General features: G+C 42.9%; 1 protein-coding gene across 1 annotated transcript; it reads left to right on the forward strand.

Moving 5' to 3' along the window:
• Nucleotides 1–1000: 1000 nt before the first annotated feature.
• On the forward strand, nucleotides 1001–22898 carry epg5 (ectopic P-granules autophagy protein 5 homolog (C. elegans)). Its single transcript, XM_078250593.1, has 45 exons — nucleotides 1001–1675; nucleotides 2012–2662; nucleotides 4960–5220; nucleotides 5340–5538; nucleotides 5668–5804; nucleotides 6004–6111; nucleotides 6204–6277; nucleotides 7124–7232; nucleotides 7524–7638; nucleotides 7829–7979; nucleotides 8072–8230; nucleotides 8319–8476; nucleotides 8790–8941; nucleotides 9253–9393; nucleotides 9532–9693; nucleotides 9779–9901; nucleotides 9992–10254; nucleotides 10349–10489; nucleotides 10604–10748; nucleotides 10884–11081; nucleotides 11458–11565; nucleotides 11665–11787; nucleotides 12084–12250; nucleotides 12450–12686; nucleotides 12789–12912; nucleotides 13062–13206; nucleotides 13316–13487; nucleotides 13653–13815; nucleotides 13943–14085; nucleotides 14227–14383; nucleotides 14592–14786; nucleotides 14872–15085; nucleotides 15599–15786; nucleotides 15918–16101; nucleotides 16233–16308; nucleotides 17064–17167; nucleotides 17256–17431; nucleotides 18093–18317; nucleotides 18400–18609; nucleotides 20112–20256; nucleotides 20359–20601; nucleotides 21019–21232; nucleotides 21324–21542; nucleotides 21640–21754; nucleotides 21844–22898. Exons 1-45 carry the CDS (start codon nucleotides 1622–1624, stop codon nucleotides 22024–22026), a joined length of 7731 nt encoding a protein of 2576 aa, XP_078106719.1. The 5' UTR covers nucleotides 1001–1621; the 3' UTR covers nucleotides 22027–22898.

The following is a 22898-nucleotide window of genomic DNA, read 5'->3' on the forward strand; positions in this document are numbered from 1 at the left end:
GTGTAAATGCATTTTAAAGGGAAATGTTTTTGTTTGTTTTTAAAAAAAATCATTATTGCATTCATATTAAACCAACTCTGAACTGGGGGAGACTGTTTATTTGTGTGTGTGTGTGTGTGTGTGTGTGTGTGTGTGTGTGTGTGTGTGTGTGTGTGTGTGTGTGTGTGTGTGTGTGTGTGTGTGTGTTTGACTGACTTTCACTTGTACAGTGGTGGAAGAAGTACTCAGGTATTTTACTTGAGTAAAAGTAGCAATACTGCAGTGTAGAAATACTCAAGTCCTGTATTCAAAATCTTACTTTAGTAAGAGTACATAAATTATAGTATCAAAATATACTTAAAGTACCAAAAGTAAAAGTAATCATGCTGAATGACCCATTTCAGAATCATTTGTATTATACAGTTGGATTATAATTATTGATGCATCAATGTGTACATCTCTTTAATGTTGGTAGCTGGTAAAGGTGGAGCTAATTGTGACTACTTTACATACTTCCGGGTAGGTTAACCTTTAATAATACATCATCTTTATTATTTATTATTTGTATTAATAATTAAAATCTGCAAAGTAACTAGAAAATAAAGTTGTCGAATAAATACAGTGGAGTAAAAAGTTTAATATACAATATAGTATATAAATGTAGTGTAGTGGAAGTATTAAGTACCATAAAATGGAAATAGCAAAGTAGAAGTACCTCAAAATACTACTTATTTACAGTACTTGAGTAAATGTAGGTTTTCTTAGTTACATTCCACCACTGCTTGTGTATATATATATATATATATATATATATACAATTTGTTTTCAGGTTTCTCTTGCAAAAGATATCTTGATAGCAATGAGACTTTCTGAATGAGTAGCCTATGACTTCATGAACCATATTACATTCAGCAGTTCATGAGTGAAATTCATCTGCAACCTTTCAGAAAACTGCCAATGTGACTTTTAGTGTGTTTACGTAATCTTCAGTTTGGGCTCTCTGGCTTTCCGTAGAGAGGTGGAGTAGTGACGTGATCAAAGATTGTCATTGCGGAGTTCATGAACAAACAAAACAAATGACAGCTGACCACCGTAAGGGGCTACGGCCTCATGTCACTCGACGAGTGGAAATCTTTTGATAATGTGAACAACAATACGGGAAACGTGTAGCCGCTGGTGAATAGATAACTAAGGAGAAAGACAGCGTAACGAGCTAACAGCTAGCTACGCGTTAAGCTTTCGCTTAGCTTAGCTTTGGTAAAGCGTCTTCTGTTGTAACATTAACGTGGAAGTTAGTTTAATCAGCAGGGACTGATTTAGTTTTTCAAAAAGATATCATCTGGATATTATGCTAGTGTTTGCCTTGCTATCCTCCGCCAGTGACTTTTCTCAACGGGCCATTCAAGAGTGTTTTGTTTACAACCCGTGACAAGTGTTTATCTTGACAGCACAGCCAGCCACTAACTGCTTATCACATGATAGACCTCGCTAGCTATTCCAGCTAATGGTTGCTGTTTGTGTGGATACGGTTTATGTATGTGGAGTGTTTGTTGTCAGTTGATCAGCATCGTTTCCACATGTCAGTCAGCTGTTTGTCAGTGTGATCTGAGTTGTGGAAAAAGCTTATGTGAGCAGACACGATATGGAGGCTGTAAGACCAAAGAAGACCAAGGCAAAAGCCAGTGGAACATCTCAGGTGATTAAACAAGTCCTTTACTGTCATTCTTCTTCTTTTGGGGCAGGACAGGTATCTCCAGTCCATCACAGAGCAAGACAGTTACGTACTTCTTCTCACAATTCTAGTATCCAATCCAACACACTTTTATGTATTTAGCAATTAGGAGCAAACTGGAAAACCTCACATTAAGGCCAAGGATCCAAAAAATAAATTAAAAAAAAAGCTTGATTTTAAAAGACAGAGTTAATCACTGGGACCCTGTGCTGAGACATCTTTTTTTTGCCACATTCATCATAATGTTTGCACTGAAAACTACTGCACAGGCTTTCTCAGATTGTTGTTTTATGTTTCCAGCTGGTCAGGAAGCAGAAGCAGGCAGGGGAAGACAAAAGAGCCACAGCTCCTTCAGCTGTCTGTGATGAGGCCTCCATCTCTGGCTTCACTGACATCCCCCTCAGTCTGCCATATGAGGAGCCAGTGGAGGAGCAGCAGGAACCTGTCCAGCCCCCTGAGACCACAGCACAGCCATCAGATCTGCCCTCTGAGAAACAGCAGACCTCTTCATCACATACTTTATCAGTGTTAGATAATACTTTACAGTCATCTCTGGCACCACAGGATACAGTGCATCTGACAGAGACAAAAGATGAGGAAGAGGAGGATGGTGGAGAGGCAGCTCAGGGGGCTGAACTTGAAGGTGCAGCACAGACCCCTGAGTTGGGAAAAGACACACAGACGTGGAATCTGCCTTGTGTTTCAACTCAGTTTCAGATCCCAAAAGCCCCGAGTGCCCCTGCACTGTACCCTTCTCTTCCAGCACTGGAGGAGGGCCCCGTGATGCAGCTCTGTGAGGAAGCTGTGAAAAGTAGGCTAAAGGGACCTGCAGTGTTGGCACTTCCTGAGCAAGATTCTTCCCCTCCAAGTTTGCAGCCTGTGGAGTCTGGAGCTGAACTTTCTAGGAGCAAACTCTACCCAGAATTACCCAAGACAGCTCCAGAAATTCAGGTAATCTCATACACCAAATGATAACATTAAGTTAGATATACGAGTACAGTTGTGGGGTTTTTCAAAAGGAAAATCACTGAATGGGTTTAATTACAGTGTTAATTATACATACTGGTACATTTTATTTGTTGGGTTAGGGTTAGCATACCCTAACAACTCAGTATTGAAAGGTTGTCAATGTCTTTCCCCTGAAACAATACGACAACATCTAAAAGTGAGTGCATTATAATTTGACTCAGGGTTCCTAAAATATTGAGAATGTATTGGTGGTGGCAAAATAATATTCATAAGCTAACTTGTCATAAAGTAATTTTTCTAATACAATTGCACATGAATTCACCATTTCTGCAGACGTTTCAATATATTCAACTGAAAATCCACACAATTTATTAACATGAAAATAGCTAACTGTTGTATGGTTATTGTATTGTGACGATATAAGGTGAATTTATGTTTCCTGCTTTTAAACTGCAACTTATCAGACTGTTCTAGCTGTGTGAACAATAATTGCCGCTACCTGTTTGGTCATGGTATCCACATTATAAGTGATTTTTTTTTTCTCTAAAGAATTTGTCATCCCCTTACATTATATATATATATATATATATATATATATATATATATATATATATATATATATATATATATATATATATATATATATATATATATACACACACACACACAGTGGGGCAAAAAAAGTATTCAGTCAGCCACCAATTGTGCAAGTTCTCCCACTTAAAAAGATGAGAGAGGCCTGTAATTTTCATCATAGGTACACAACTATGAGAGACAAAATGAGAAAAAAAATCCAGAAAATCACATTGTAGGATTTTTAATGAATTTATTTGCAAATTATGGTGGAAAATAAGTATTTGGTCAATAACAAAAGTTCATCTCAATACTTTGTTATGTACCCTTTGTTGGCAATGACAGAGGTCAAACGTTTTCTGTAAGTCTTCACAAGGTTTTCACACACTGTTGCTGGTATTTTGGCCCATTCCTCCATGCAGATCTCCTCTAGAGCAGTGATGTTTTGGGGCTGTCGCTGGGCAACACGGACTTTCAACTCCCTCCAAAGATTTTCTATGGGGTTGAGATCTGGAGACTGGCTAGGCTACTCCAGGACCTTGAAATGCTTCTTACGAAGCCACTCCTTCGTTGCCCGGGCGATGTGTTTGGGGTCATTGTCATGCTGAAAGACCCAGCCACGTTTCATCTTCAATGCCCTTGCTGATGGAAGGAGGTTTTCACTCAAAATCTCACGATACATGGCCCCATTCATTCTTTCCTTTACACGGATCAGTCATCCTGGTCCCTTTGCAGAAAAACACTCAGCATTCTTCCCCCTCCAAACACGATGAGTTGAGTTTTTACCAAAAAGTTCTATTTTGGTTTCATCTGACCATATGACATTCTCCCAATCTTCTTCTGGATCATCCAAATGCTCTCTAGCAAACTCCAGACAGGCCTGGACATGTACTGGCTTAAGCAGGGGGGACACGTCAGGATTTGAGTCCCTGGCGGCGTAGTGTGTTACTGATGGTAGCCTTTTTTACTTTGGTCCCAGCTCTCTGCAGGTCATTCACTAGGTCCCCCCGTGTGGTTCTGGGATTTTTGCTCACCGTTCTTGTGATCATTTTGACCCCACGGGGTGAGATCTTGCGTGGAGCCCCAGATCGAGGGAGATTATTAGTGGTCTTATATGTCTTTTTTTTGCTCCCACAGTTGATTTCTTCACACCAAGCTGCTTACCTATTGCAGATTCAGTCTTCCCAGCCTGGTGCAGGTCTACAATTTTGTTTCTGGTGTCCTTTGACAGCTCTTTGGTCTTGGCCATAGTGGAGTTTGGAGTGTGACTGTTTGAGGTTGTGGATAGGTGTCTTTTATACTGATAACAAGTTCAAACAGGTGCCATTAATACAGGTAACGAGTGGAGGACAGAGGAGCCTCTTAAAGAAGAAGTTACAGGTCTGTGAGAGCCAGAAATCTTGCTTGTTTGTAAGTGACCAAATACTTATTTTCCCGAGGAATTTGTAAATAAATTCATAAAAAATCCTACAATGTGATTTTCTGTGTGTGTGTATATATATATATATATATATATATATATATATATATATATATATATATATATATACATACATACATATTATTTGGTCAATATAATGTGATATTTGATTTTGTCCCAGATAATAACAGATATTATGTGACTAAAATCATTGTATCTTTACATATACACATGCATTAAAACATGAGATAACCTTTCTCACCTGATGTTTTTTTTTTTTTTGCAGCCATTCTCACAGGAGCAGCTGAGTGTGTGGGAGCCCAGCGGAGGTTTGCAAGCTTGGTTAGAGGGTGTTGAAGTGTGTGCAGCCCAGTTCTGTGCTCTAGCCCGGCAGGAGAACCATGAACTGACCGAACTGCTGCAGAACTACTGGCGCTGTCGTAGACAGCTGACTCAGTCGCACACACAGTTACATACACAGTCTTCTGACTGCAAGAGCACACAGAATCGTCTCTGGAGCTTCAAAGATGAACAGCTTACTCTTCAGGTGTGGTGGTTAAAACAAAAAGCAGAAATTGAAACACAAAGAAAAAGTGTGGAGAGAAAACTATTAACTAAAATCTTCTGCTGTAAGGACACTTTTAATTTTGAATTTCTTCCTGACAGGGTGTATGTGCAGATCAATCTAAGGTGTGTGGGTACCATCGCTTCCAGCAGGCAGAGTTCAGTCAGAGTGTGCTGGCTGAGCTCAGGAGAATGTTTGAAGCTCGCAGTGAGCTGCTCCATCAGAAGGTGGCGCTGCATGCGTACACTGCTCTGCTGTCACGCCTCCAGGTGGAATCATACTTGTATCGTCTACTAAAAGGTTAGAGACTTATAAATTCTACTTGCCTTGAAGTGGCCATAACATGCCTGTTAAAAACATGTCTCTCATGCATAATACTAATGTTAAGTACATACCCTACATCAGCTTTGTGTTTGTTTTTGTTCTCAGATTATTCTGGCAGCAAAACACAGCCTTGTTCTCTCCAACCCTTGAAAGAGGCCGTAAGTGTCCTGTTTAGCTTCACACGTAGAGTCCTGGATGACACGCAGTTCCAGACAGACATCCATCACTGGCTGGAGAGATTGGTACACACACACACGTACACACACACACACACACGTACACACACACACACACGTACACACACACACACACACACACACACACACACACACACACACACACACACACACACACACACAACCACTTTTCTTACTCCCAAGTTTCATTGGTTGAGGTTTTTTGTTGTTGTGTTTCCTCACATGGTTCTGGTCCACTCTCCAGGTGGCAGTCCTGCTGCATGTTGGAGGGTCAGGAGAGCACCTGTACCTGCTGTGCCATCTTCTGTGCTGTCCTGCCGGGGTGGGCAAGTGGGCTGCACCCTTTCTTCAGGTTAGTTAGGGACACTGCCGTTTTTAATTTATTGTTGTCATGTCAATGGTTGTACATACTGACTGGCGTTGTCTTGCAAATTTCTGCTTCAGATCCAAGTTTGGAGGAACACCTGTGGAGTACAGCACTTCATGCAAGCTCTGGCCATCCTAATGTCGCCTGCAAGGTAAATACCCTTTAGCAATTTCTTACTTTCTTGTTTCAAATATTTTTTATTAAAAGCATTTGTGCTTAAATCTTGACATTTATATGCAATATGGAACTGCTTCAATTTTTACAAATATTTTACAAGCTAAGTACAGATTAATGAAGAAGGGAAAAAAAGAGAAAGGGGAGAAGGAAAAAAAAATTTTTTCGCCACTATTAGTCCATAAGAGACTATTGTTGTTGTTGTTATTGTATTGTTGAGAAGCAGTCAGTTTATTAGATGCCTCAGAAAATCCCAAAATTATCATTCTAAGGTCTGGCTCCAGTGAGGTTTTTAGAATATTGGAGAAGATTCTGAATATTTCGGTCCAGAGGCTTTCAATTTTGGGGCAAAGTGCAAAACTGTGGGTTAAAGTGGCATCTTGGAAGTGGCATTTATTGCAGAGAGGGAAAGCATTGAGGAATATTTTATTTTGAGTAGTATAGTAGCCTGTGCAGCACTTTAAACTGTATTAGACAGTGTCGGGCATTTATAGAGCAAGTGTGAATATATTGTAAACTTTTGACCCATATGTCATTGGAAATTTGTTGACCCAGTGTCACTCCCAGGCACACTGTTAAACCTCAGATGATGGGGCGTTTATGTTCTGAAGAACATTGTAAAGGAAGGATATCAGCTTCTCTGAGTCTAGCTGCCTGTTCAAACATTCCTCAAGTTTATGCAATTACTCTTTCTTGCCCACTGACTGTGGACTGTAAACTCTAGCTTTATGTCTTTGGTTTTAGCTTGAGAGTCCAGGTCATTGTTTCAGGGTAAAAAAAAACCCTTACATCTCTAACCAGTGGCTTCTGTGTTTTGACTCAGACACCGGTCAGAGTTTCTGGGACATCTGAAGCCATGTGAGAGCCAGAGCTCTGCTGCTTCTGGACCTGAGTCTGGCAACTGGACACTAGTGGATGAAGGGGGAGAGGAGGTATGTGTAGACAGGCAATGACTCATGACACATAAGATAGTGTAATTTAATTTGTATGTATATTTTTATGTATTTGTGTTGTGTTTGTATTTTTAAATTTGTGTTTTTTTTTTTTTAAATAATAAACTGTTATTACCATTGTGTATATATATGAAAATGTAAGCAGCCTCCACTTTGCATCCTGCCTTAAAACAACTGTTAGCAGCTTCAACAAGTGTAAAATGGAGACTGTCATCACTGTCAGTATGTGATCATTTAGCCTCTAACTGCATTGTCCTTCTCTGTGTTAAGGATGAGGAGCCAGAGAGCAGCTGGTTGCTGCTGTGTGAGGAGGATCTGATCTCCCTGCTGACCCAGTTCCCGTTCCAGCAGCTCTATTCACACATGCTGGGGATGAGCAAGCAGGGTATGTCAGTCTGTCTGTCTGTCTGAGTATACAGGGGCCTCATGTGAGGAGGCCACACAAAGATACTAAAATGAATAGCTGTGGATGAGAGGGGCACATAGAGAATGTCTATGTACAGGGTCCAGAAATCCTGTGCTCCCCCCCTGTTTGTATCACTCATTTTATGAACTGACAAAGCATTTCCTTCCAGGTGTGTATGAACCCCAGGTCAGTTCCAGTCAGAAGATGATGCGTGTTTTTGCTTTTGCCTCCTCGCTCATCGAAATTCTCACTCTTGGACTGCAAACCTACAACAGGGCACGATACAGACAGCTAGTTAAACGTATAGGACACATCATACGGTCAGTGCACCAATAATACACAGTAAAACTATACATATATACAATATATAACATTTATTATTCATAATGTTGTCTTCTCTTTTTTTCCTCAGAATGACAGTGTGTTACGTTAGTGATCACTGGGCCCAATATGTGAGTGTGAATGGGGCTGGATCGAGCTCTCATGGACACTCGCTGTCTTTGGACAAACTGCAGTTGGAATATGACAATTTCTTCCTCAGAGCTGTTTTACATGTACTCAGAAACAAAAGGTGAGTAATTGGCCTCAAGTTTCTATTTTAACTGGAAATTGTTTATTTTATGAGCTTCACATTTATTTTCTGTGGTCGTCTCTTATAGGTTGGGCATTTGGTTGTTTATGTCCGAGATGCCGTATGGGACTCTGTCCAGCTCTATGCTGTGGAGGGTCCTTTATGTTATGCAGTGTGCAGAGACAGCAGGACTGGAAACACTGGGTTCTGCTAGTGACACACGCTCCTGTATTCAGGCTCTTAGAGGTACCATTATACGCTCCTAACCTGCACCGACATTATCTTTCAAATCCTAAAAATGTTATTAGCATGGGCATTGTAGTAATGCTTAGATGTGGCCCCTCAGCATCATCTATCTTAAACACAATTTTGTATTTCACAAGTTAAGTTAAAAACGTTTGAATTGAACTTTTTTCAAACTACTTAAACTCAATTTCTAATACATTTAGCAAATCTATTGCATCAGGATTTTAAAACCAGCTTCAAAAATGTGTGTTCTATTATTCTTCCCAGTCTGATGTTGACATTTGCCACCGTCATATTTAATTGTATGTGCCAGACACAGAGCACCAGGACAGGTTTGAGAACTGGCTGTGTGAAGTGAACAGCTCTGATGGCATCTCCCTCCTCACCGCACTGGCACACATGGCCACACCGACTCAGCACTCTGACCCCGCATTCATCACAACCATAACTCTGCTGATGTACCAGGTATGAAAAAGGAGATGCAGAGGTAAAATACCAGAAGATGCATATACAAAATAAAGATGTATAGTAATTTAGATGTCCTACAAAGCTACTGCATTACGTAGATACTATATATACTGTTGACTACATGAAATAAAACACTGTGTTTTTCATATAGAGTACCACAAGTAACCAATATAAAAATAGGAGGGTGGCATTGAGAAAACAAGGATGTATAACACTGGTAAAATATTCATCACCCTGGTCCCCTTGGTTAGAAAACATACAGTATGTATCTCATTCTTTGACATCTCTTTTTCTTATTTTTGCTCCAGGTGTCTTATGTGAGTGTGTCTACCAGAGAAACTTACTCTAAAGTGGGGAGGGAGTTGCTGGCTACCATAGCAACAGCCCATCCCCACGTTATCTCTGTGCTCTTGGAGAGAATGAGAGAGACCATACAAAGTGTGGGAATGGTTGGTATTGCTATGCTATTAAGACTTAACTGCATGTAGTCGACTACATTGAGAGGAAAATATCTTATTTGGCATTCAGCTCAAACTCCTGCCTTTTTGTTTTGTCTGTTTAAACATTTGTGTGAATGTGTGTGTTAGGTGGCTTTGTACTTGTGCAAAGAGCTGCCTCTGAGTCTGTGGCGGCCACGGCCAGATGAAATATGTGTGATTGGAGCCTGGCTGCTCCAGCATCCTCTGTCTGCTGTCGAGAACCGGCTGGCTTGCGTTATACTGGAGGGTCTTAACTGGGGTTACACACAGGTAGTCACTGATTCATTAAAGATGATGTGTCCAGATGTCTTGAGTATGGTTGTGGGTTTGTAGTTCAACCTGTTTCCTCTTGCAGGATGGCTCCTTGGCCTTATTGTCATCTCTCCACAGTGAAGTGGCTCTGCTGGTGGCTGAAGCCTATCAAAAGTACCTAACTGACAAACCGTACAGTGGCCTCATATCAGAGGGAATCAAACAGGTGACACATCCACTCTTTGCTCACAGATGTTTAGTGTGAACCACCATGGCTGGTTTGTCCATCTTTCTCTCTCTTACCTCCTCCCTTCAGGTGTCTTACCTTGCCAGTGTCCTTCGTTTGGGCGTATCTCCTGAAGCGTCCTTTAGTCAATGGGCTTGGCAACTGTTGCTAAGGCTGAAGCTCCATGGCAATTCCCAGAACTCTAAAGGAGCCTGGTCGGTCCCTGCTTTGTCGTCCAACCCACCTCCAGAGCTTACACACACTCCCAGCATGCACTCTGTTATCAGGGCTGTAAAAGCAGGCATTCCTATTGGATGCTACCTGTCCATCGCCATGACAACAGTGGGGCATAGGTTTGTACTCACTTACCCAAAGCCTGATATGTAGCATTTTGAATACAATTAATCTCTAATCTCCTGTGTTTTCCTTTCTGTGTTTTTGTTCTAGTCTAGAACACTTTTGTACTGATGGAGTCGGGTTGTTGAAGAGTCTGATTCAGTCTCGCCACCTGAGAGCTGCTGTGCATCTTCTGGACAACATCCTACCCCCAACCTACCCTCTCAGCTTCTACCTGCTCAACAACCCTCAGTAAGAAAGATGCGTCCTTACATACACACAGCCCATACAAGATATTTATTGTAGCAGCTACTATATCTCCAATGCTTATTTTGGCCTCTACTGTGGTCCCTCTGTTAATGCCAGGTTTGTAAGTTGTATCCAGTTGTTCTTGCAGTACGACAGCGTGTGTCCTCAAGGTGTGACACAGCAGGTCACTCACCGGGTAGCACCACTCCTCACAGGAACCATCTATGGAGACAATGTCCGACTGCTGAACAGTGTTATTCAGGTTTGTCTCAGCGAGCTTTTATCATAAAGATGTATTTCGGTTCTTCGGCCATCACAGAAAATTGTTAACATCCAGGATTCTTATAATGGTTTGAAAAAGGCTGGCAAATAACCATGTGTGTGTTTTATCTTCCAGAGTCATGTGGTGGAGAGCTCACAACCCGGTCGTGTCGGTGCTGCTGCGGTGCTGGAGTTTTGGGTGGGGATTTTGACTCAGCAGAACCTGTGGTACCGAGACAAAACAGTCCTGTTCCTCATGGATCAGATCTGCTGTGCAGCATTCACACGCCATCAGGAGGACTGTGTGCAGAAACTTCTATACCAACAGCATAAGGTGTTTACTCAGTCGTGTTAGAGGTTTGCATTATTTAGGGACTCTTTAGGGTCTCACAGGTGCGGATGCTGAATTTAGCACTGCAAACTGCCTTCAGTAACATTATGAAGATAAATATTACATTAACATTAATGGGTCGCATATTACAGGAAGAGCTTGGTGGTGAGGGTGCTGAACAACCACTTTTAACCCATTAAGCTATGAATGGAAATTGATCTGGTATCATTAGTGAGTATATTGTGAAAGTATAAATAAGCATGCCAACTGCAAAATGTTTCAGGAAAACTTTAGGGAGCTAAGACCACTGATTAAGGCTGAACAAGCACAGTGACACCAGCAATAGCTGTAAAGTTTTCCATTTTCATACCTCATGCAGAATGCCTTGGGTTACCATGGAGATCGGGGTCTGCTCTCCTCTCTGGTTGGCTGGATTGCTGGCAATGCCACACCCTCTTTCATAGAGGGCCAATCCCTGAGTGCGGAGGTAAGGGTCTCCAAAGTACCAATAGTACATGCAAGTACTCTTAATCATATAAGTAAAGTTCTCAGTCCTGACAGGTGTTGTCTGTCTGTGTGTTTGTAGGTTTGGTTCGCCTGGCTGGTGCTGAATATGGAGAGCGTGTTTGAGGAGGATTCTCAGCTGAGACGCTGTGTTGAGAATGAGCTCCTGTCAGAGCCCAACATTTCCCCAGAACAAGCCTTAAAGGTATACAATCATATATGCAAGAAGTTATACATTGGTTGAAGTGGAAATATCGGGATTGCTTCAGCAAGCGTTCAGTATCACTTGGCATTAACAATTTACAAGACTTTTCACAATACAGGACACAGTAAGTGGAGGACAAAATGCCCCACTTTGCACTGTAGGACATTTGACTAAACATATAGAGTCCTTGAAAAGTCAAAGGGCAGTGACATGGTGTTTAGCAGCCTGGTCTACTGTTGATTCATAATCCTATGTGCTGTTAGATGGTGTTAACCGTGTGTCTGTGTCTGAGCCAGAAGGCGCAGCAGAAGCTGAAGTTGCCAGTAGCACCATCTCTGCAGCGGCTGCAGGTGTACCGCTGGGCATGTCAGGCCTTAGCCACGCCTCCTGACCACCCCATCCTTCCCCTGGTCTGGCAGAAGTTCCTACAGCTCTACCTTAGACAACCAGGACCTGAGTATGGGTACGACACACACACACACACACACACACACACACACACACACACACACACACACACACACACACACACACACACACACACACACACACACACACACACACACACACACACAGAGTTCTATCCCTAGCCAGAGAAACCAGGAATTAAGCAGAATCCATGTGAAGGACACATGTCTCTTTCTGTATGTGTCCTCCACCAGGCTGGTTGCAAGTGGATGCATCGGCCGAAGGTTCTTCCAGGGCTCTTCTCAGGCCGCTTTACTCAGAGACCTGAGACAGAGAATACAGGAGGTGTCGGACTTCCACCATGCTGCCAGCCAGGCCCTCAGGGTGCCCCCAACACACACACCTTCATCAGACAGCCAGGGTGACGAAAGCCCCGACAGTCCCCGTCCCCCTTATCTCACTTCTCCTCAGCTACACACAGAGCTGGTCAGGTAGGTCACTCAAATACATTCCTTCCTGTTGTTTGGCAGGTAGTAGCAACCGTTACTGTGTTATAACAGGCTCTCCAATCTCCGCTGATTGATTCCCTACAGGTTGTTTGGTGTATTTGCCGTGTGGTTGGATGATGAGACTCTGCAGAAGCAGGAAGTATACCTGCCCTCTCTTCCTCCCGACTATGAACCACACAGACTGGCACAGGTCATGCAGCGGCAGCAGGTGGGTTTGTCTTTTATGTGTGTTTACATTTATGAATAAAAAAAACAAACGTGATACAGTGGTTGTAACCGGTTAGGCAGATCTCGTTGTGGAGTGTTACATCATGTAGCTCCTAAGTTTGAAGTTGTGTTGTCATTGTTTTGCTGTAGGAACTGTGGCTCGAGTATGTGGACCAGGAGCGTCTGCAGTATGATGAGAGAGAGGTTCTGTCTCTGTGGGAAAAGGTGCAGAGTGAGCCAATCTTCTTGCAAGCCCAAAACCACAGCTTCACTGACTACACCAGCCTCAACAATGGTACAGAGCCAAAATTGATACTCTAGACATGCAGTGGTAAACTCTGATAATTAATTTGTCTTAGTAGCTACTAGTCTTAATGTTGTGCTTTGTGTCTCTCTGTGTGCAGCAAGGGAGCGTATCCTGTCCAACCTGCAGAAGCATCCAGTTCCCCGTCCAGCTCCAAAGCTGCAGCAGCAGAAGGCTCCAGTAGCTGAAGTCCCCACCACCTGCCTCACTGACTCTAAAGCTGCTGCTGGACTGCTGCAGCAGGACCTCAGCATCCTGCAGGACCAGGCCAGGTACATGGAGGTCATACACACATTATAACATTTCCACATTATCAGTGGCACACATGCATACACAGAAAGGTGCTCACTCAGGTTTGTACTCATATAAACGCCACACATCAAAACATATACAAAGCTACGGACTAATTACAAAATACTTGTTTATCCCGGTGTCAGGATTGCAATGGCACGTGAAGCCCAGCAGGTGGCGATGGAGCAAGAGCTGCTGGAGAGCCTTCCTCTGCTGTATAAGAACCAACCAGAGCAAGTCACCATGGCCCTGGAGTGTAAAGGGAAGGGTGGGCAGCCGTGCCAGGGACCCGCAAACATCACTGTAACAGTACGATCACAAAAACTGCATACCAGCCATATTTTTGTACATTTTATATAATTTCTTTGCAGTGATATATATATATATATATATATATATATATTAATGTGTTTGTGTTGTCTCTGTAACCGTGTAGTGTGAGCGTGTCCAGAGACAGGATGCAGTGCAGACTCAGATAACGTCACTACGCAGGGACGTCAAGAAGGTTCAAGCTGACGCCATGGCTCCTCCACCTGAAAGTCTGGCCCAGGCTGCTGTCCACACTGAGAACTTTATCACGTCAGTATAAACAGATGGTGCTACCTGAAAATAAAATATGAGCTACATCACAATAAATATAAGTTTGGAAAGAAAGGGAATAGTTTTCTTTTTTTTATTAACATAGGCCTGTTTTTGACTAATGCATTTTTATGTTTTCAGGGCTCTGGTGAATATGTATAAAGCACAGAAATCTCCAGCAGTGCAGCATGTTGGTGTGTCTGCCTTCTACCAGGTGGTCTCCTTTGTGTGTGAAGACACACTGCGACATCCCCCCACACGCCAGTACTTTTCCTCGTGTGTGGAGATACTGGGACAGGTGCGCATACATACAGTACACACAGTTAACTGAGTAAATATCTAAAATTGTCAACCCTACTTGAATCAGAAACACTGCTGCTCACAGGTTGTGACCAATTGATTGATAAAAGGGTCAGGTTCACTTTCTCGTTAGACTCTCCGTACATTCCTTAAAGGAATAAAACATGCTTGAATTGACTTGCATTGTACTCTTGTTTTGTGTCCAGGTGTTTATCCAGGGCAATGCAGAGGAATGTGGTCGTGTGCTGAAGACAATCCTGGAGCAGAGGCGTCTTTGCCCGCTCCTTTCCCCCTTCTTCACTCCCAATTCAGCACCCAATCAGCTTGTCTTTCTCTACCAAGACGTGGTGACATCCTTACACCTTGACAGTGCTGATGTCATTTTCATGCTGCTTACAAAGGTCAGTTTACACAACACAGTGAAGAAATATGACATACATTTAAAGCAGTCCAGTTACAGTAACCACCTCTGTCCTCCCTGTCTAGTTTGATTTGTCCCAGTGGCTGAATGAAGCCCATCCTGCGTTTTCAGAGAGAACCCGTTTGCTGGAGTTGGTCCACGGAGCTCTCTGCGTCTGCGGTCGAGACCCTGAGCCTGAACTTCTCACACCTTTTCACCTTTTCACCAAACACTGGACTTGGATTTTACGCCACCATTTCCCTGATCACTACAGTGACTGCCTGCGTCTGCTTATGACCAGTAAGTGTGTGTGTGTGTGTGTGTGTGTGTGTGTGTGTGTGTGTGTGTGCGTGTGTGTGTGTGTGCGTGTGTGTGTGTGTGCGTGTGTGTGTGTGTGTTGGCTGCCTAACTGAAGCCTAACTATAATTGATAATTCAAGTAATTATTGGTACATGGTAATGCAACTAGGAGCAACTGCTGTTTTAGTCCTATTGTTGCTCAGTCAAGTGATCCATCAAAACAAGAAATAGAATTAATTAAATAACAAAACTAACGTTGAATCATTCCATCAAGCTACTGAATCAGATATGAGTCGACAAATTCTGTACACAAGTGTGTTTATTTGTGTGTTTTATCAAGACAGAACTTAGGTTTATTGTTGTTACTATGACATAAAATGATTCCGAATGAAGGTACAAATTATCTGCCATAGTATTTTTTAGTATTTAGTATAGTATTATTCCAAAAATATTGGATTTAGGTGTTTGATTTACAATTTCTCCAACAAACAAAGGCATTTCTTAACCTCACCAGGCTCCTCAAACCAGTTACTGAGTCCGGAGTGCTGGAAGGTCACTCTGCGAGTGCTGGGCTGCATGCCTCCATCCCGCAATACCAAGAGCAAAGCTGAACAAGCACGCAGCACCACCGACATCTCCGGCCGAGCTGTCGGACCCCCAGCTTCTCCCTACAGATCCCCCATCAGCCTTTCCCCTCAGCAGGTAACTAATGCTGGTGTTGGTGTTTAAAGATTCTTTCAAAATATCATCCTATCTGTCTCACTAAACTGTGTGATGCTTAAACATTCATTATTTATCCAACCACGCTGTGTGATTTAATTGGTTGCCAACAGGTGGATGAGACAGTTGATTGGTTGAGTGATTTCTTCCTGCGGAGTCGTCTCAGTAAGCCAGACCTCCGCAGTTTTGGCCTGTACTCAGCCTGGCGTCCTTACATTAATGAGGTCGTTTCCTTCTGGGACCATTTGATTGGTTGTCTAATCAACATACAGCTCAGCAGCTGTGCCAGAGAGAAAGGTAACTGCCTAATCTCAGCACATGTTGAGCACAGTAATATTTTGGATCAGTAAAACAATACAGCTGATTTGTGCATATGCTTTGTTGTTATCTGTCAGTATGAAATAAAAATGTATCTTGCACTCTCACAGCTCTGCTGGACCTGCACAGTAAGATTGTGAAGTTATTTAAGCCTTGGATCTTTCCTCTGGACACTGAGGATGGCGGGTAAGCATGGCACACCCTCATTGGTTTTAGATACGTGGGGAACCTTTGTCAGTGAGGCAGACATAGGCGCCAATACCGTGGGTGCTCCGGAGCTCGAGCACAGAGCTCGAGCACAGTGGAAAATACTGAGCACCCACGTGTGCCAGACTGCCAGTAGACTACATTCATTTAAAATTAAACATTGCAGTTGGTGCTAAGTGGAGCGTCTGTCATAGTGTGATTGGTTATGTCACTGTCAGTCCCCTACTCCATATCCTATCCACCAATCACAGTGTCTCTCGGATGAAAACGCCTCCTGGTTCTCCTTCTCCATAAACAACATGAAATCAAGGAGAGGGTTAACTTTTCCTGCTACAGATTTCCCACCTTGGTCAGAAAACACAGGGGAGACACTTTCTTTCTCTCACTATGACTCTAGAGTTGGTACCTGCTCCGAAGCTAATCGCCGTCACTCTCTCACTGATCCCTCGCTCTATCACCCACTCCCCACACACACACACACACACATGCCGGCTCGAGGCACACACCAGCGCACAAGTGTAAACATCAGGCCACTTACGTAGGCTACGGCGAAAGCTCTGCGTGGAGCCTCCACAGAACTGTAAAACCGGCTTAAGGTCTCATGTGGCCAAAAGTTTGTACTGTGATTCTCCCGGTCGGTACATGGAGAGAGCAGTTTAGTGCTTCCCACTAAGGAAAGGGTAAGGAACATGCAAAACAAAGAGGATGTCAATCTCAGTGTCTCTTTGTCTTAGCAACCTCAAGTGCTACCCCTGGCTGGAGACAGACGCGAGTGCGGCAGGATGCCTGGTCAGCCTGTATGCTCAACTCACTGAAACGCTGCATCACAAATTCAGAGGTGGGTACCCAGAGTATTTAAGGACTGCTACTCTTTGGTGTCTGTGCTGTTAAACTATCTTCTAACTGTGTCTGTTTGTATGTTGCAGATCGTCTTCTCCCCGGCCAGAGAGGTACACTGTGGCTGTGTATGATGCAGTACTGTGAGAGCTGCACCTCTCCCCGTACACCCGAGTACCTTCTCTACATGTACCATACACACCTCCGCAGCCTGCCCTGGAGACACCTGCACCCCGACACTCAGCTAATGGAGCAGCTCTTCAATGTGAGACACTCTACCCCCCGACTCCTAACCCCTGACCCTCGACACTGCACACTGGTCTAGACATGCATGACACAGGGGAGCTTGTTAATTTGAGACCTCGGTCCTTGGCCCCTCGCTCCTATTATTAGCTTGGCTTCTCTGTTCTTTGAAACAAGCTCCTGTCTCTCAAGACCCACATGGATCTATAGAATCTGCACAGATGAAAGCAGTCTCCCAAATTAAATTAGATACATTTCTTTTTTATAAGATTATTTTTGGGGCATTTTTGGGCCTTTATTGACAGGACAGCTGAAGAAATGAAAGGGGGAAGAGAGAGGGGGGAATGACATGCAGCAAAGGGCCTCAGGTCGGAGTCGAACCCGGGCCCGCTGCGTCGAGGAGTAAACCTCTATATGTGGACGCCCGCTCTACCAACTGAGCTATCCGGGCGCCCAAATTAGATACATTTCAACGGATTTATAGTTAGGATATTCTGATTACATTTCAAGATAACTACATTATCATTTTAGCCATGAATATGCAGATTACATTAGGTAGAAGTCAAACCGTCAAAAGTAATACATATTATGAGTACAGTCAGTTGGTAACCAAGAGGTTTGATTTGTTTATAGTTTTGCGTGAGTGGATTTTTGATTATTTTCTCTTTTTTCTTTGCCTGCAGGTGGAGAGAGGAAGTCCCAAGAGCTGCTTCCTCTTTCTGGGAGAAGTGTTGTGTGAAGTCAACTGGGTCAGCGTCCTAAGTGACCACTTACAAACACCCCCCACCTCTACGACATATCCAGCTCTACCAGACACGGGTACTCAGAAGGAGTCACACACCATGTTAGTCTATCTACTATACATGCTAGTTTTTCTGGCAAAGGAGGAACAAATCCTGAGTCAACAGGTAAGTCTAGAATATTTTGGTTTCCCATCATGTTCAGACCTCTTGTACATTCTTCTTATTTAATTTCCTCCTCAACCTCCAGGATTCCCCTCTACTCAGTCTATTGGTCCAATCCACCTCTCTGCCCTGGCACCAACTGGACCTGTCCTCATACCAGGGCATTCTGGGATATGTCGCCACGCACTACCCTCCGTCTTTGCTGCTCAGTGCTGATTCTGCACCTCAACTGCTGCTGAAATCATTGCGCAGCGCTGCTGGGCTCCACCCCTGTCCTAATGAAGTTCCACACTGGGTGAGACAATACAAACCTGTTTGTTTTACAACAGCCCAGGCAAGCTTTCAAGCCCAGAAATATATGACCGAACATACTCACTGATGATTTAGTATACATGTAGTATATCAGACATTTCTTATTAATTGGTTAATTGATGAATTATTATAGAATAATTTATAACTCCATAAATGAATGAATTCAACTTATCTATATATATATATATATATATATATATATATATATATATATATATATATATATATATATATATATATATATATATATATTAAGATACTAGATAGAGTATGACTGTCGGTGCACAGCTGTATTATACAGAGGAGCCCTAATGTTGGAGATATTAAGAATGAATGCTTCTCCTACATCAACTCTGCCCCAGGCAGATACACATCTTGTGTAGGAGTGGGAGGCTTGGAACATCCATTTTAAATTTAGACTTAAACAGTTCATTTTTCTCTGCCAGCTCTGTATCACTGAGCCCAATTACATAAATATCTAGTAACACTTGAAACCTTGCAGTTATTGCAGCAGACGCAAGTTTATACACCACATGATAATGTTCCAAAGTAGGATTTTGGCTAAATACAGGACCGCTCTAAGATCCAGCAATGTATTTACTCTTTCATTTTATCAACTCCAATCCTAAAAATTGCCTTGTTGTCAAACATAGCTCATACTGATTATAGCCAAAATATGCATGAAAAGATGTGGAAATTAGATACGTTCATACCAACATTAAAAAAAATCTATTTTTGGGGTAAGATAAACTGCATGTAAACTAGTAACAATAAATAAATAAATGATTAATTAAGATTAATACCTAAATTGTACTTTGACATTTAACTGTTTTAGGGGGCGGGAGCTGTTAGTTAGGGGACACATACTCTGAATATCTTTTTATAATGCGTACAAAATATTCTAAATGACAAAGTAATACATATACAGTCACCGGTGACTTTTATAGGTACACCTTGGTAGTACTGGATTGGACCCCCTTTTGCCTTCAGAACTGCCGTAATACCTAATGGCATGGCTTCAACAAGGTTCTGGAAACATTCCTCTGAGATTGTGGTCTATATTGACATGATAGCACCACACAGTTGCTGCAGATTTGTCAGCTGCACATCCATGATGCAGATCTCCCCTTCTGTACCCTAGAGGTGGTTGTCTGTGAAAATCCAAGTAGATCAGCAGTTTCTGAAATACTCAAACCAACCCTTCAGGCATTAATATCCATGCCACGTCACTTAAATCACCCTTCTTCCCCATTCTGGTGCTTGGCTTAAACTTCAGCAGATCATCTTTACTCGTCTACATGACTGAATGCATTGAGTTGCTGCCCCAGGATTAGCAGATTAGATATTTCTGTTTCCAAGCAGTTGAACAGGTGTACCTAATAAAGTGGTCGTATTGTGAGTGTATTCATGTAGGCCTATCTATTTCTGTATAGCATTAATCTCACACACACAAAACACTTTAATCTGTTACTTTCCATCTGTCAGGAGGAGACGCTGAAGGCTGGAGCGTATGTGTGCTGGTGTGTGCAGTCTTTGGTGACTCTGGAGCAAGGAGGCAGCATCAGCCTCAGCAGCCTGGAGGCTCAGCTGGAGTCTCTTCTAGAGAGCATCGTCACATTCAACCCGCCAGGCAAGTCGTCCTCACCGTCATCCTCAACAACATTATCCACCATCAGTAATAACTTCTTTCATCACCCTAATCTTACCACTTCCTCCTTTGTTTCCTCTACAGAGAGGGGTTTGGAGCAGAGGCACATGGCGTTCTGCAGTCTGTTCAGCAAGGATCTGGCTTTGCTGAATGGAGTTGGAGTCTCAACGGGCGAGGCACTTGCTGCTCATGTCATCACGTGGCTGGACAGGAAGGGGAGGGGTTTTCCTATTCTGCCTCTTCTCACGGCTTGCTCCAGCTGTCTTGCATCAGTACGGCACATGACGCGGATCATGGAGGCATGCATTACAGCGTACTTCAACCACGGTAACAAAAGTAACAGTTTTATTTAACTGACGATAGCAACTACTTTTTTTGGGAAAGCTCGTACTGGTTACAGCTCCCTGTAAGAGGAAAGTGCTAAAGCATTCTCCTCTAGTAAATATCTCTGTCCTGTGCACATGCACCCATGCACATGTAAGTATGCTGTACATAAACTTACATAAGATAGACATTTGAGTCCAACATTTTTATTTTGATGTATTAACTGGCAGCCCCTCTAAACAATTTGTGATTTTCTCTGTGAAAGGTGCTATACAAAATAAACTTTACTTACTTACTTACTCTCCTCATACAAGTCTTAAGTTGACCTTTTTCCTAAAAAGTTGGTTTAGTCCTTTAAATGTCTCCCTTTAATATAGTTTAATGTAATATCGGGGATTCACATGTTTGTTTCCGTTTCAGCTGAGGAGGAGTCTGTAGGTTGGGGTCCTGTGTTGGCATCGCTGCAGGTGCCTGAGCTCACGGTGGATGACTTCCTCTCTGAGAGCCAATCAGGAGGCAGCTTCCTGACGCTCTTTGCCTTCATCCTGCAGCGCCTCAACTCTGAATACACAGCAGCCAATGAGAGAAGGACTCTGGCTCTAATTAACACATGGACCAACCAGGTCTTTCCCAGGTTTGACACCACCACCCCCTCTCATTCTCTTATTCAGTTGCTTGTTATGGCTTTAAAAGTCCATTTAGCATGTGTGCTTTTGTGTGTCCAGTGGTCCAGGTGATGAAGCCAAGCTGTTTCTTTGGTGGCACAAAACACTGAGCCTATCAGCGGAGCAGCTGAAGCCGCAAGCAGGCCAGACTGAAGTGTCAGGAGTCGTCATGGGTCTGTTGAGGTTGCAAACCAGGCTGCTTCAGCTGGGAGAAGAAAGACTGAACTCTGGGTTGTTAGGAGCTATCGGCCTAGGGAAGAGGTCTCCGGTCTCTAATAGGTAAGCTCACATGCAAAAAAAAAAACACAATAGAGTAAAATATGAATTCATCATGGTCGATAAACCACCTGTTGATGCATGCCTACTGTACATCAAGGTTCAGGGTGGTGGTACGCAGTCTGGCAGCATTCCTGTCAATCCAGGTGCCATCAGAGACCGAGCTTCGACTCCAACCCACCAGTGACCTGCAGCTTTCTGCCAAAGCACAGCAAGTATGCAACAAAACTGCAAATACAGTGTTTTCCTTTTCTAGTCTGCAATTATCTCCTAAAAATAACTTGTTTCTTTTCTGTGGATGCAGACGTTGGGGGTGTTGGAGGCCATGCCTGGCAATAAGCAGTACGCCGAGTTAGAGGACTCTGTGAATAAAGCTGTCCAGTTCATCCGCTACCCAGGACACTGTCTCAGAGACGGACCCCGACTGCTGGCCCTGTTAGCCAACCTCCTATACCCTGACCTCAGATACCTACACATTATCCGTTAATCATGACTTAACCTGACATTCATGCTGGAGATCTGAGAGGACCTTAGTCGTCTGTGGCAAATACAGTGACAGTTAACCTCTGTTCTGCACAGAGAAAATCTTTCTGGAGCACAACGTTTTTAAGTAGTGACACTGAATTGCTGTTGTTATTATATCAGCAAGAGCTACATGTTTTATCAGAGAGGGCTTTGTGTGACAGACGCTGAATGTTCATCAGAGCTCGCTGTGCATTTCTGAAAAATACTTTTTGACTGGTCAATGAAGAGTCCTAAAACCAGTCAGAGACAAATGTTATGTGCTAACCTCTTATCTTTACTTGCACTTTGCTTTCTCTCTTATGTTTATGCCTTGTTGCTTTTTATATAACTTGCCTGTTGGTTTTTAACACATCTGTTCTATTCTTGGTTTGAGAGGAAGTTGCACATATTTATTTAAGCAGAATTCATGAATCAGAATTCAATACTGGGCTTTAGGTTTGAGTTTCACACCTGCATGTAAAAAAATTGAAGGGTCCACAGATTATTTGTAGGAAGTTGAAATACAGATCTAATAGGCCTATAAGTTTAGAAGTACCTTCTTAAAATTGGGGGGGGGGGGGGGGCATACCAGGAAGGCTAAAAGGCAGGGTTCAATGCCTTATAGATCTCCCTGAAGTCAGCTGTCAATGCTAGCATCTAGCTACAATCTTGCAATCCTAGATGCTGTACACATACAGATGAATACAGCAGCTGCCTGTATGAAGTGATGATCATGTTTAGTAACAGAACATTTGCCAGAATTATGTTCATGTATACAGCCAAAAGTGCTTTTGTTGTTTCTGCCAAAGAGATGTTATTTTCATTTGCTCAGCTCCTTAAACCTTCTTGACCATG

Source organism: Sander vitreus, chromosome 5 (assembly GCF_031162955.1).
Source record: "Sander vitreus isolate 19-12246 chromosome 5, sanVit1, whole genome shotgun sequence".
Taxonomy (NCBI): Eukaryota; Metazoa; Chordata; class Actinopteri; order Perciformes; family Percidae; genus Sander; species Sander vitreus.